Source organism: Cryptomeria japonica, chromosome 6, assembly GCF_030272615.1.
Source record: "Cryptomeria japonica chromosome 6, Sugi_1.0, whole genome shotgun sequence".
Lineage (NCBI taxonomy): Eukaryota > Viridiplantae > Streptophyta > Pinopsida > Cupressales > Cupressaceae > Cryptomeria > Cryptomeria japonica.
Window position 1 is genome coordinate 608,742,084 of NC_081410.1, and position 15,392 is coordinate 608,757,475.

At 37.9% G+C, this 15,392-nt stretch overlaps 1 protein-coding gene across 2 annotated transcripts in view; it reads right to left on the reverse strand.

Moving 5' to 3' along the window:
- Positions 1–3,747: 3,747 nt before the first annotated feature.
- Positions 3,748–15,392, reverse strand: part of LOC131055013 (mitochondrial adenine nucleotide transporter ADNT1) — an 89,306-nt gene continuing 77,661 nt past the window's right edge. For both annotated transcript variants that reach the window (XM_057989615.2, XM_057989614.2), the window contains exons 7-8: positions 4,615–4,959; positions 3,748–4,408 (exon numbers count right to left, since the gene is read on the reverse strand). In XM_057989615.2, the coding sequence (XP_057845598.2) occupies positions 4,325–4,408; positions 4,615–4,959 (429 nt within the window). In that variant the 3' untranslated portion in view covers positions 3,748–4,324. The remainder of the gene's footprint in view (positions 4,409–4,614; positions 4,960–15,392) is intronic.

The following is a 15,392-nucleotide window of genomic DNA, read 5'->3' on the forward strand; positions in this document are numbered from 1 at the left end:
TAAAGTAAGCACTATGATTTAGTTGTTGATAAAATGCTAAAATTGAACTTACATAAGGTGTCACACTTTATTTAGTAAATTTTACCTTTTTGTTCAATTTTTTTACATATATTGACAACTTGAAACTTTTTCACTAATTTTTAAAATATATATTTTTCAATAAATTTGAAAAGTTGTGTACTGAAATATAACTCTTTCCATTTGGTGCCACCTTATTTCTTCATTATGTATCCAAATTAGAAAAAGAATTATATCATCTTGGCATAGATTATTTTCTTTAGTGCATCATATTTTTTTCAAAAAATTTAAATAAATTTTAGTATTTTTCCTTGACAAGATAATCAATTTTATATTTTATTGTTGATGACCTACTTTCAATAAAAAAATAAAATATAAAATATAATTAAAAATATTAAAAGATATATACTTTTGAATTTTCACTTGTAGATCTATAAAATTATAAGAGTAGGAGTTGTTGAAACATCAAGTTTTTCAAAAAAAAAATTATTTTTTTTGGTAAGTAGACCCAAAGTGATAAAATATACATTTAGTAGACACTTCCAATTGAAAAAGTTGTGGCCCATACCCATATATAACTTAGCTATAATGAATCTAATAGACCATATATTTGACTAAAATTGATTTTTAATTAGAAATACTTAAATTCACTTGTGTTGATAAGTTGGTCTAAAATGTGACACAATATTGTACTTTTACCCACCAAAGATTGTCAAGCCTACAAACACCTTGTGCAAAGAATGTCAGATTGGGAAGCAGACAAAGACAAGATTCGACACCAAGGAGTTTTCTTTCACAAAACCGTTGTAGTTTATTCATACTGACTTGTGTGGACCAACTAGAACTAAGAGTCTTCAAGGTGAAAGGTACTTCATGTTACTCATTGATGATTTTTATAGGATGACTTGGGTTTCATTCCCACAAGAAAAATCAAAAGCTTTTTAGTATGTTTTAGATTTTCAAGTCAATAGTTGAAAATAAAATAAATAGTATAATCAAGTGTCTAAGAACTAATAGAGGTGAATTCACTTCAAATGGATTTGAAATTTTTTGTGAAGAAGATGAGATAAAAAGGGGGCTAGGTGTAGCCCCCACCACATCGAAGGTGTTTCAATGAGGTCATTAGGTCAAGTCAAAAAAAAAATCAGGACTTATATTTTTGGACTATTTTTTGCCAAATAATGTGTACATCATGCAACTCATCATATTACACTTTCTATTTTTGGAAAGTCTTATTCAAAGAGGATTCTACAATTTGAATGTCTTTCTAGAATTTGTCTTCTTTTTTTGTTATGGTTTGCTGATTGTTACAACAACAAAAAAAAATGAGATAGTAAAATATTGCATCAACTTTTCTCATGATATTTTCCTAGTACATTTACCAAGTTTTTCATGTAAATTTGCGTGTTCTAATTGTATTACTTTTCATTATTTATTTATATTGTTAAACTTTTGTACAGTAAGTTGGGGAACGAAAGACATGGTACATTTATACACACTATCAAGAGTACATATTATGTGGGATCGAGGATGATTGCAATTACCATACTTTTTGATCAAATAAATAAATAAATACTTTAAATATATCTTTTTTTTTAATTATTATTTGACAATTTTCTCCCTTCATCTTGATTATAGTAATAAAATTATATTATTTTTGTTCCATTTATGATGATAAAAGATGTATTAGTTATGTTTTTTTAATTTTGTCATAATTTTAATGATGTAGGCTTACAAGGAAACAAATAACAAAAGCTACCCCAACACAACAAAACATGAAAATTAAATTTTTATAAAAAAAAAAAGATCGAAGTAGACACTTTTTAAAGGAGTTTTAGAATTGATTGCTTTATTTTACTAATTATGCTTAGTTTTAATTGCTCATATAGTAAAGAGAGATGATTAATATTTCAAATTATGTAGAACGAACAAAAGTGTTCCACAAAGTTTCTTTTCTTTTCTATATACTTCACTGAAAAAAAAATGTATTTTATTCAACTATTGGGTAACTTTAAACTTGCTTCTACAACTAGATTCTATTCAATGGTTGATTTATAACTATAAGTTTTATCACTAACATATTTATATTTAAGTGTCAAATTAACTAAAATCAATGCTGCTAAATTATATTTTCTCATGCATGTCCTATTGAATGTAATTAGACACTCTTAAGTGAGATTTGTTCTTTATGATAGGTGTGACGAATCACATTTAAGTATCAAGAATCAGTAACTTCAAAGAAATAGAACACCTTCTAGAATCATTTAAGATGTGAATCAATGTGGCTCTTCAAAACAAAGATTGGAGATGAAACCATGTTTTCAAATGCTCAAAATTCCCCAAACACAAATAATAAAGACCATATAGATATCCAACTTCCTTCTATGTAAATTTGTATAATGTCCTTTATTAATTACTATATGGGTGTCTATCTTTATTTTTCAATACCAATATAAAAATTAGAGGATTATGGTTGGAAAAATAGAAGCAATGAATAAAATATTAGTTTACGAGGCATGGATTTCTAGAATAAAGTGTTTAGCCCCAAGATAGTTGACAACTTTCTCATAACAAACTTTATGATACCTCATCAATGAAGATTTACAAGTTGATATTCATAATGAAGTAGGAGCTATTTTGAGAAAAAAATCTCATTAATACTTTAATTGTTCCCCTCCATCCTAATTAAACTTACCATAGAACAAATTTAATAAATAAAATAATTTAATTAATTAATTAACCATTAATATCCTCATAATTTAGAAGTTAATTGATGATAATAACACAATATCTTTGATGTGTATCATATAACAAGAAAAATTTAAGCTTACATTAAAAAAATCAAGCTCACATTAACCTCAAAATTTACCTTGATTGAAACAAAATTATCTACTTGTGAGTAAACATGTGTATATATTTCTTATATATTTATTTTAAAGAAAATGGGACATTGAAATTTGTGTCCTAATAATGTTATATATTGAGATACTTGGTGTCTGCGTTTTTCTATCATAGCTTGAATCTTGAGTTCAACCATCATTCAATGACAAAACCTTTGGATTTGAGGAATGAGAGATAAAACCTCTTTGGTTTTCTTATGTCAATCTCATTTAGAAGCATTTGGTTGAAAGCTTTGTTTTATTTTTCCCAACAAATATTTGTATTTGAAACAGCATATTGTAATGAAAGATTGGAATCATATTTATGTCATCTATTTCATTAAATTACATCATATTGTAATATTCAGCTACATATTTGTATTGTTCATGCCATTTATAAAAATCATTAACCATCCATCGTATGCTCTCACCTCACCCTCAAGGAACCTTGGTGATCAAAAAATAGTAAATATTTTATATTAGGTTTTGTTAAAGTTGTTACACTTTGACATCCCCGCCTTGTAAAGAAATATAGCCATTTTTTCAGATGCTCCAAAATTCCCCAAATACATCATTAGTCATGGCAAAAAGACTCTGCTTACCATACAAGCTTCAAACACATTCCAAAAGAATACTTTTCCTGGAGCACCTCATAAGATCCCTTTAGACGAGGCATAAGTAAGAGACCGTAATTTTCAATAAAGAACAAAAATAGTTGGTAAACAAAGCAATCGATGTTGAGAACTTACCTTCGGGCTTTGTAAGGGTAGGAACCCTTGTTTAACCCATTTTATCTTATCAAAAACAAAGTAATCAATGCGGTCTGAAAAGTAAATTTTGGAAAAGGATAAAACGAGCAGAAAGAGAAACTGTCATTTCGGAAATTTATGTACACAGATTAATCATATTATTATAATATCATAGGGGCTACCCATGTAAGAAATAAAAAACTGCTAGAAATGCAACTGTGGTTTAGATTGCAAATATCCCAAAAGCTGAGATGGAATTGTTGATAGCTGCTACAAACTGGAAAACTGCAAGCTTAGGAACATTGAATGAAGTCCCAAAAAACCTGTAATCCAGCAATAGAATGCACTTATTGAACAAGGATATTGGAAAACTAAATAATCGCACTCAAATAATAAGGCAGATGGAGCCTACAACGCATATTCACTCTAGGCATTAAGTTGGTGGCCTAACAAGGTTAAGGACTTCTGGCAGCAACTTATTTCCCCCATGAATAATTTTTAACTGTTATTGCTGGAATTGAATGGTTTGAAGATGACCTTAGGAATCAGGATTCACAGCCAAAAATAGAATTATCGTCCCTCCCTCTACAACACATGCTACAAACTATCTTTCTGAACTTTGACAGTGGTTTGTCTGTTCAAACAATAATTGATGCTGTGATCAGTGAGAAAATCTTCTTAATCTGAAATCTTGAAATCTACACCCATTAAATCCCTTAGAACTTCATATGTCACAAACGCAATTGCTATGGAGGGCACCACCTGCAAGATGAGCAAATGCAGCTTACTAAAAATTTCTCTTGGTTGTCATCTTTCAATGATTGGCAAAACAATAAAAAATAAGAAACCAAAGGTAAACATAATGCACAAAAATCATTCAGATAATAATTGATTTTATGTTCAAGCTTTTTTAGTTTGCCTTGACATCTACTAGGCAGTGGTGACAAAGGGACCTATATAGTACATACCTTAACTGAATTTGGAACCAATCCCCTGTACAATGCAATAAACCCTTCATTCTGGACTGTTTTCCTAAATGCGTCAACCATCCCAGAGTAATGAACAGGTGCCGTGATTCTTCCATCTCCAGATATAACAGGAGAAGCATCTTTCCATCCAACCATTTGCATTCTCCTGCGTACTACATCCAAAGGATAAGCCACAGTCTGCCCAACAGTTCCTGCAGCAGCTCCACATGCCAGTTTAGTTACCACATTCAACTCAGAGCCATCTGACAACCCAAAAGTTTTGTTCTTTGTCAATATGTCCTTGAGAGTCTCATACACCGCAAAATTCAATCCAACATATGGAATCTGCACAGAAAATACATTATCAGAGATCAGATCCACAACTCAAATGTGTTCAATGAAAACTTAGATCAGTGAACAAACAGGCATTATAACATTTTACTGAAAAAGAAAATTATACAACACAGAATCTTAAATCAAGCAACCAGGCCTTGCAAATCAAAGCAGAAATTGTGGCTTTCATTCAAACCCATATCAGTATATTTTCTTAGATCAAAACAACGGATATACATGTACAACAAACAAATAGTTCTGATCCTGCAATCTCTCAACCAAATCCTATTCAATACCGGGTTTTGTTACAACCTCAAAATAACCAAACTATTCACCTGCCATCAAACTACCTATTTAACCATATATTCAATAAATATTTAAACCTATACACTAGCCTATGATTTAATTATTACTGAAAGAAATTTATTAACAAATGAAGCGAAAAAGCATATGAATTTCATGTTTTCCAAATATTCAAGAGCAAAAGAGATTTGGGAAAACCAGACATGCTCAATATTCTTCATGTAGATGAAATGAGGTAACATGTCCAGTTTTTCAAGAATACAAGTAAAAATTAAAACAAATCAATGAAACTCTGTTCCATAATACATCAAATAAGACATAAGGTTAAAATTAAATACATCATCATGAATGTTGGTCATAAATCTCATGACACAAAGGAAACAGTTAATGTTCATCACATTTTCCATTTTCCTCTGTACATTTGTTATTCCTCAAGAGCTGTAACTAATAAAACCACCCATCTCTGAGTTCAGCTCTTAGCAGTATGTATGCTTCGATGATGAATTCAATCCTCGAATTAATCATTGCACCACACAATTATGGATGGAACTTCCAATAGTTTGTGTCGTGATTGTATGAAGGACAAATCTCCCATTTTATATATGTACAAACAATAATTTGTGGAGTGACCAGTAAAGCACACATCTCTGAGTCCACCTCTTAGCAACATGTATGCCTCCTCGACAAATTCAATCCTTAATCATTACACCACTCCATTTTGATGAGAACTCCAATAGTTTGTCATGATTGTCTGAAACATAAGTCTCACATTTATAAATGTACCAACAACAATTTGTAGAGTGACTGGTTCTCCCAACATATCTTTCACTTCCTACAAGGTTTCTCTAGGCTTTTTCCCACTAGATGATGCACTAGGCGGTGTCTGCACCTATTAACTAATCATTTCCTCCTTCAAGGTCGTTATATATTGTGACTTACAAAATTATTCCTTAACTATTCTTTTAATCGTTACATTATTTCAGCTCTTAAAAATTCAGCCCACGCAGGTAATTTTAAGTTTAACATTTTGTAAAGCCATTAATTTCTTTTTAGCAGAGTGGGCATCAACTTCTAATCATCCATGAAGTACTACACTTTTAGTTTTTTGTTGATTGCTTCAATGTCTTCTTCCAAAAAACATTTGATTGAAGCTGTCTCAATATTTTATGATAAATTTGTTATCATCCATGGCAATCAAACAGTGATTAACAGATAAAGTATAATCATGTTAAATAGCCCTTTGTGTTAACCCTGTATAAACCTTTCTCCACTAGGCCAGCCTTAAACCACACAGACTAGCAACGTATTAAGCGTGTTCAACACTTTTAAGTCTAAAAGTCAAAGCTTAGTGTGTGATTTAAGCTGTCTGTCTCCACTATGCCTTGAAGAACAATTTTGCTAACATATTCATTATCTTTGATCAAGAACCATTCAGAAAAGAAATATCCCACAGATGAACTTTTTTCCATCTTCCATGTTAATACACACATCAACTGTAACCTTGACTCCAAGAATATTCGCATCATCAAAATGATGTTTTAAGTTCCACATTTCCAATAGGAAATTTTATATAGCTTTTATTGTATACAATATGCTAGAAACAAATAGTCAAAGTCCCATGCAACTACACTTGAACAATAACTAACTCTTTCAAAGCCAATCACTTTGTCACAATACTAAACAATTCACCTTTATAACAAATTTAACTCTAATAATGTTAATTTATCATGTATGGTATGCAGTATGTTTTGGTAGAAAATTCAATATGCTTATTAATTAGCATGGCTGAGCCTAACCCCTGCAATTGTGTAACCCCTTCAGGCTCCAAGAATCTACCCTGGACGTAGTGATGATATATAACTTCAGTACTCACAGGATATACATTTCAAGAGGTCAAATTTGTAAAATATAAGGTAGAAAATACTGTGGAATCGGTCCCCAAACTTCTAGAGTCGTCAAACCAGAAAATACCAACATGCAAATTTTCTACTACAATCTGAACCCTATGGCCAATTTAAATTTGCCATTTATTTATGTCTTACAATTTGATTAACAAAGATGGATCTATTGCACCACATTAGCAAAAGTTAAATTAATAAAGCTCATTACAACTTTAATACTAAGGTCACAAGTAGATCTCTAGTAACTTACAAATATGACTAAATTTTAACTTCACAAAAGAATTTGCCACAATTACCATCTGCATTCAACTTTTGACGTAAGTTCTGTTCACTGAACTAGATCTCAATCATTCCTTTGTTTTTGTGCAGCAACCAGCAAACTAGTTTGCACATGCCAGTATCAGTTATCTTCCTTGTCAGGTGTATGCAAAGCTTTAACCTTCCATTGGCACACCTTTCAGCTCACACACAGATTTATTACCAGCAATGACCATCAGTGGATGATTTAAAATTTCAACCACCTTATATAATATAGTCCTTATTAGGTGGTGTATCCATTTTCACATGCCTCACTCATGAAGCACCTAAATGCTCAGAATTACATGTGTCCAGTGATGGTTCTTTAGCGCTTTCCTGTCTATTATGATTAACCTGGATTGCTCATCCTCATAATAAATTGGCATACAATAACCATTATATCCAAAAAAAATTAACCACACCAACAAATTAAAACACAAAAACATAAAAATAAATAGTCACACAAAAGCTACAAAATCTAAATCTAAAGAGTCTAAAATCTATTGATCATAGACCACGGTTGGGTATTAAATACATCAAATAGTGAATTGCTTGGTGTTGCCGGGAATAATCATTATGTTATGTTGTCATATTATGTTTATATTGTCGTCGGTAATAATGAGTTACGGCAGTCAGTTAGTTAGTCGTCCCGAAGGGCAGTTGGACACGACGGTTGGTCGCACCCCTTCGGGTATTATATATTGCATACCGTTCCTTCTTAGTATCATCATGATAGTTGTATCTGGGTTTAATGTTATAAGCACTTGATGTACATGGACTGTTGAATTAATACAGAGACTAGTTATTTAATATATTTCTATTATGTTTCCTGTGCATTTACTTTCTGCATTTAATCGTTTACCCGCATGTGGCAAACATTTGGTGCCGTTGCCTAGACATACTCGGGAAAGGAAGGAGCGGATGGCGTACAGACACGATGGGCCTACCCGTCGGTGAAATTAACCCAGAGGCCGACGACACGCAAACAGAACAATCGTCATTGGGATGCAGAGCGTGATGGCAAGAGGCAAAGGGGAAATTGAACCCTGTAATAATCCCAACACAATGTTGATATAAATTGTGGCCGAAAGGGAAAATAATAAAAAAAAGAATTTTTTTTGTGTACATGGTGTGTGCTTGCTATGTACGGAAGTGATTTATGCCAAATATACTAAATAAGGACAAAAATAAAAAGATACAAAGTGACGGATGGGAAGTGGCACAAAGAGCATTGAAACTTAGACAGCAAATAGAACGAAGGCGTAGACTAAGGCAGCTTGCCGAAGGACGACCGGCCAAGGGGTTGCTCGAAGGGAACCCAGGAGGTGTCACGGAGGTTGCAGAGGCAGAGATAGACGGAGAGAATTACACTCTCTACACTGTCGTAGGGTTGCCCGAAGGGAACCTAGGAGTCACAGAGGGTGCCAAAGGAGAACTCTACAGTTCGCTAGAATACCACCGTAGGGTAAGAAGTCGTGAAGAGTTGGTGGAACAAACAAGGCGAAGTCTAAACCTGGTCGACACTACCAGAGACCTACTAAAGAACTTGTCCATTTCGGAGGACAGCCGGAGGGAGACGACCGAAGGTGACAGTACGGCCGACGGTGCCAAGAGAGCACAAGGGTACCGTACGGGAGGCAATTTGTTTGGTTCGGGGTCAACAACCTTCTCCGGAGGACCCACGAGTGGAGGGTCAGGTGCAGGAGGCAGGGGCGGAGGATCACTACGTACAAGCCCACAAGGCACCAAAGGAGCGAGACCCAGCGGTGGGATGGCAAGTAAGCAGAAGCTGTCGAAGTTCAACGACGACGGGAAGGAAGATCCAATCCGCCATTGCCGCACTTGCGAAACCATATGGTCAGCGAACGTTGTTACCGACCAGGACGAATGGGTAACACAATTTCCAGCAACCTTAAGGGGAGTGGCCATCGACTGGCACTCCGATATGGATAAGACCAAAGTCGGCACATAGCCCAACCTGAAGGAGTTCGGGATAGAGTTTCGCCTCCTCAGAGACAACAATGAAATAGTAGCCGAAATCTATGGCACAAAGCAAAACAAGAACGAGACTGTCCGAGCCTATAGTCGGCGACTCAAGGAACTATTGGGGAAAATGGAGACTCAACCAGCAGATGGGTTAAAAAAGAGATGGTTCGTGGAGGGACTGAAACACTCCATCCGAAAGAAGATGAAAATTGTTCCACCAACCTCGTACAAAGATGCATATAATAGAGGGATGGATCTCGAGAGCGAGACCAAGACATCCAAGAAGAAAAAGAAGAAGGATAGCTCGTCCGAGGATGATGACTCTTCCGAGGGAAGCAGCAGCGATGGCGAGTCCGGCAAAAAGGTGCAAGCCCTGCAGAAGGACATGCTGAGGATGATGAAAGAGCTTAAGGTTATGAAGGGAGGTCTAAGCAAGACCGACGAAGGGGAGCTTTGGTGCACGGAATGTAAGACGGACGGCCACACGAAAGGCTCCTACCAAAAGAAGGCCTATTGTGATATATGCCAATTGATGGGGCATCCCACCAAGGAATGCCCCTACAACATGAAAACACGAAACCAACAAATATTGCTTACGCAGGAACAACCAACTACATTGGGCGGTGCCGACAGCTCCCAAGCGAACAACAATGCAACATCAAGACTGGTGGGGAGGACGAAACAACAATAATAATACAAGGAGCCAGATCCAATACGACTCCAAAGGCCGACCGATGGTACAATGCAGAGTGTGCAACCAGTGGGGGCACTTCGCCCGAGACTACTCGAAGGGGGAGGCCACACAATATTTGTGCAAATGGTGCGGACCGGGAGACCACGAAGACGCCACATGCCCGAAGTCCGACGTCAACTTGCTCAATATCGAAGAAACCAAAGAAGAGGAAGTGCTAGTCATAACCCGCGCCCAAGCCAAACACGCAATGTGCCCAGACCCGGAGATGGAGAAGCGAAGGGTACGGGAAGCACGAGAAGAAATTGAGAAAGAGATACGAGAAAGGGCGAAGGCGAAGGGTACGGCGGGTACTTCCAGCCGACCGGAGGCAGAGGAGGCTATACTAAATCAAATTTTAAAACTAGAGGTGCCGGTGAAGGTACACGACCTCCTCCAGACGATGCCTCAATTACGAACGACGTTGCTGAATAATCTCTCCCAACCACGCACCAATACCAACCACCGCACAGATGTTCCTGGGGGGTCTGCAATAGACCCCATGCTGCTGGCAGTTAACACTGGAAGGAACCCGGCCATTGTGGAGATGGGTATCCTTGGCACCATTCTAACCGATACCATCGTCGATGGTGGATCAGGAGTGAATGTTCTTCTAGAAGAAACCTGGCGGAAGCTGGGGAAGCCGACACTGTGGCCATCTACATTCAATCTGCTGGGAGCAGATCAGCATGGAATCAAACCCATCGAGGACACTGATGGGCCAGCAAGTTACCATCGAGGCGCAACCCTTCATACTGGACTTCATGGTAATCCCACTAAAGAAAAAAGGGTATGATGCGATCTTAGGGAGAGGGTGGCTAGTGGCAAACAAGGCCACCCACAACTGGAAGAACACTCTGTCTATGGAGAATGGAGGAAGGAAGTTTATCATAGACCTTGGGACGCAGTTGGTTAGTGAGGAACTGGCATCATCTTTGGAATCGGAGGGTGAAGGAGAAAGCGACCTGAGGGACGAAGGAAGGGGATGCAGGGAGCCCAACGACGAAGGGATTCTCAAACTAGGAGAGTGCTCTGAGGATGGGACGGGGTCATTGAACGGGCTCTTCTACTAGCAGATGGAGGATTACGAAATGTTCCAGAGCTACAGGCTCGAAGTAGAGGAACCAGAGCAAGCAACAGAGGAGGTGTACCTGCCGAAAAACAGAGAATATTGGAAGGGAGACGCCCCAAACCTCGGTGACGTAGATAATCCCAAGATCATTCGTGTCGGCAACGATTGGAACCCTGTGTGGAAGGCTGCGGCCTTCAAAATATTTATTATTTTTCTTCTTCTTATGTATGGGAAGGAGACTGTGGTTCCAGTAGAATTTATGGTTCCAGGTCTTCAGATGGCCATTGAAAATAGACTTGCCATCAATGGGTCCAAATTGAAACCCTACCACGAGAAGCGCGCAGGGGACCCGAGAGGCCGGAAGGACACTCGAGAGTCCGGTGGGGGACTCGAGAGGATGGAAGGGGACCTGAGAGGTTGGGCAGGTGACTCAACCGGCACGGGACCAAAGCGGGAGACTCTCGGGCGAGGCAAACCGAGAAAGGGCAATCCCGGAGGCACGAGACCCGAGCCGAAGACTAGATTAGGGATTTAAGAAAAAAAAAATCGAAAAAATTTTTTGAAAAAAAAAATTAAAAAAAAAAAATCTTTGAAAGTGGCAGTGGGACCACCATACGATGAGACTACCATGAGGTGGGAACCCGTGCGGTGGAACCACCGTACGGTGGACCCCCGTACGGTTGAACTGCGTTGGGCGTGCAGAAGGAGGACCGTACGGTGTGGACGGTTGGTCATGTTGTCCGTACGGTGTGATCCGTACGATGGAGGGGTGATCGTACAGTAAGGAGGGTGTTGACCGCATGGGAAGGTGGTCGTATGATTGGAGGTGTCAGTGTTGTTGTTGACCGTACGGGGAGGTTGTATGGCCAGGGTGCCATCGCGGACATTACAGTGGAAAAAAAAAATGACGACCAGATTGAAAAATCATTCGATGACGTCTGGAGCCAGGACGCTGAAAATATTAGAGTGGAGAATAAGGGTTTGGGCATCTTAAAATATCACAGAAATGATGTGCGCCATGGACTTTCATATGGTTCTGAGGGTTGTAAACTGAGTTGGGCAAAGGGCATCAGAGAAGGCAAGGTAAGTGTTGGGTTGTCCCATACTGTGAGAAAGAAGCCTGAAGCTAAGCAGTGGCAGGGAAGCCATAAGCCGTAGAGGGAGACGGATTTGGAGGTTGCGAACAAACAGAGTCTGAAGGAAGGCATTGTAGGCACACAAAGTCATACGACACCAGGGAGTTGTTCAGTTCAGTTATCAACCTTTGGGGAGTGTGATGGAGGATTTGAGGTGTCTCCTAGCCTTTGTGCCCGAAGGTTGTGGCCCCTTCCCGGCATGAATGGTACGCTTTGAGGAACTTGGAGTACGTCTCGGCTGGATGAGAGGTTGCCTTGGTGGATGCATAGAGGGCTCGGGAGGAGCTGACCACCAAGTTGGAGGCAGGAGTAGCGTGAGACTTAGCTCAGCGTACCCAGGAGTTGGATGCCGAGAGGGCAATGCGGGTGGCTATCGAGGACAAATTGGCTAGGGAGACAGTATCATTTGAGTAGCAGTTGGTGGAGGTTGAGACTGAAAAGCGTGTTTTGTAGACAAGTTTGGTTTAGGCACAGGAGGATTGTGATGTCAAAGGAAGCACTAATGGTGAAATCCGCACTTGAGCATCGGATGGTAGCAGAAAAGGGTTTTCAGGCAAGGACGCAGCAGGTGTATGAGTTCCACGCTCGACTAGCATTCGCAGTTCCTGCAATTCTCTACCTTGGTTTTGTTTAATGTCATCTCTATTTCGTATTAAGTCGTCCGGAGACGACTTCTTTTCTTGGGGGGGATGATGTTGCCGGGAATAATCATTATGTTTTGTTGTCATATTATGTTTATGTTGCCGTCGGTAATAATGAGTTACGGCAGTCAGTTAGTTAGTCGTCCCGAAGGGCAGTTGGACGCGACGGTTGGTCGCACCCCTTCGGGTATTATATATTGCATACCGTTCCTTCTTAGTATCATCATGATAGTCGTATTTGGGTTTAATGTTATAAGCGCTTGATGTACATGGACTGTTGAATTAATACAGAGACTGATTATTTAATTTCTGCATTTAATTGTTTACCCGTATGTGGCAAACACTTGGCATTATTACAACAAAATATTTTTTGGAGGGCTAAATAGACGAGTTGACTAGCATCCCTAATCAGGTCAGATGTGATTTTGACTTTTTTTTTTTTTTGGTACAAATCACTTATTCTTTGTCATTCTTCCTGCAAAGCAACCCCATGGTTTATTGTCTAATGCATTGGATATTTATGATTCTATTAAAATTCCTATCATACAACCTCCTTCATAATTAGAGTTACAAGACTCACCAAGACTAGGTGAGTCCCGAAGCAAGCCACCCTCAGCGAGTTTGGGAGGCTCAACAGCTGAGCACTCACCAAACTCGCTGCGTCTAGGCAAGTACCGACCAAAAAACTCAGCCAAGGCTCTTTTGGGAAAAAAACAAAAAAAATGAAAATAAAAAACAGCACAACTCACATTATTTTTTGTGACTTATATTTGCCTCCTACATCCTAAAAGCAACTTCATTTCATTTTCAATCAAAAGGAGAAGAAAAAAAGAGTTTTGGGCCAAAATTTGAGTGCATTGTTTAAAATGTTGTTTGTCATTGATGTCAAAGGAAGATTAACGTCTCAATTGAAGTCTAAGGTTGTCGTTGATATCAAAGACATACGAGAGATTGTTGCTGAGAAACAGGAATACATTCAAGACATTATACATTGGATAAGACAGAGAATCGTTGATGATTCTGTGTTGAGTTTAATCCATTATTTACTCAAATAGAATGCATCAAATAAAAGAAACTATTTGGATTAATTGGCAAGGAGAATGTAGGCAGACTCATTAAATGTAAGGGCAGTAATTATTATTAAAAGGTAGCAGATACAATAAGGAGCAGAGACATTATAAATGCTGACTTCCTTTATGCAAGATAGTCTCAATGCTGGCTGACTTTATGATTATTTACCAAAACAGCAGACATAAACCAGAAAAAGATGTAAAAGAATAAGAGCAGATTTGTAAAGAAGATATGAAGAGTATTGCAGAATGTTGGAGCAAATTATTGCAGACTTAGAAGAAGAAGACTTTGTGAACAGACTTGTGAAGCCTTTATGAGCAGATCTATGAAGATTTCATAAGCACAAAACGAAGAAAATTGTGAGTGAGTTTATGAAGGCTTATGAACAAATTTAAGGAGGATTTGTGAGCAAAGGTTGAAGGATTTGGGCAGAATTTTGTGAAGGAGATGTATCCAAATAAGCATTATTCATTGAAGAAGCTGTACTCGAAAAGGTGAATTTGAAGAGAAGAGTTTGGTGCCGACCACAAGAAGGGATTAGTCTCTTACTGAGTTGGTGCTCAGTTGTGGACATTGGTGCCTCCAATGGGTTTGTGCTGACAAATTGTATAAGAGGGGATTGGTGTCTCTTGAGTGCCTACGAAGATTGTAAGAAAGATTTATATATAAGCAATATTTTGTCGTGGTTTTTTCCTATAAGGGTTTCCATGCAAATCTTGTGTTCCTGTTGTGTTGTGTAGTTGTTGCATCTTATATTGTGCAATTGATGTTATGTGATTATGTTAAAAAGTAAAAGGACGTATTATACTGATTCACACCATGAAAAGTAAAAGGTTGTATTACTACCCCTAGGCAAAAGAAAGGAGAGGTAACTTGTTTTCATTGCAAAACAACTTTTCAAGGGGAATGAATTAACAAATTAAAATACCATCATGCACAAATACCATGCCAAGATACTAATCCATGCCCACATGTGCATGCTGAGGTTATGCATGAAGTGCAAGTTCAATTAGAAACCTTTGAGAAGCAAAAAGAATTTTTTTAAAAAGGCAACGTGAGGAGATGGCAGCCATTGGTGGAAGTGGAGAATCTTCTTCCATTCCTCCATTTCGTCCATTTTCGAGTGTTGTGAGTGCTAATGCTATACCAGTTGTGTGCAGTGAAATATGCTTACAAAGGAATTAAAATAACATGAAAATCAACTCGAAAACATAAAACACAACAACAATCGAGATTAGGCAAAAAGGGGGTCAGACCTTCACTGAATTTATGGAAAATGAAGTATGATGACCTCCTTGATCTATAGAT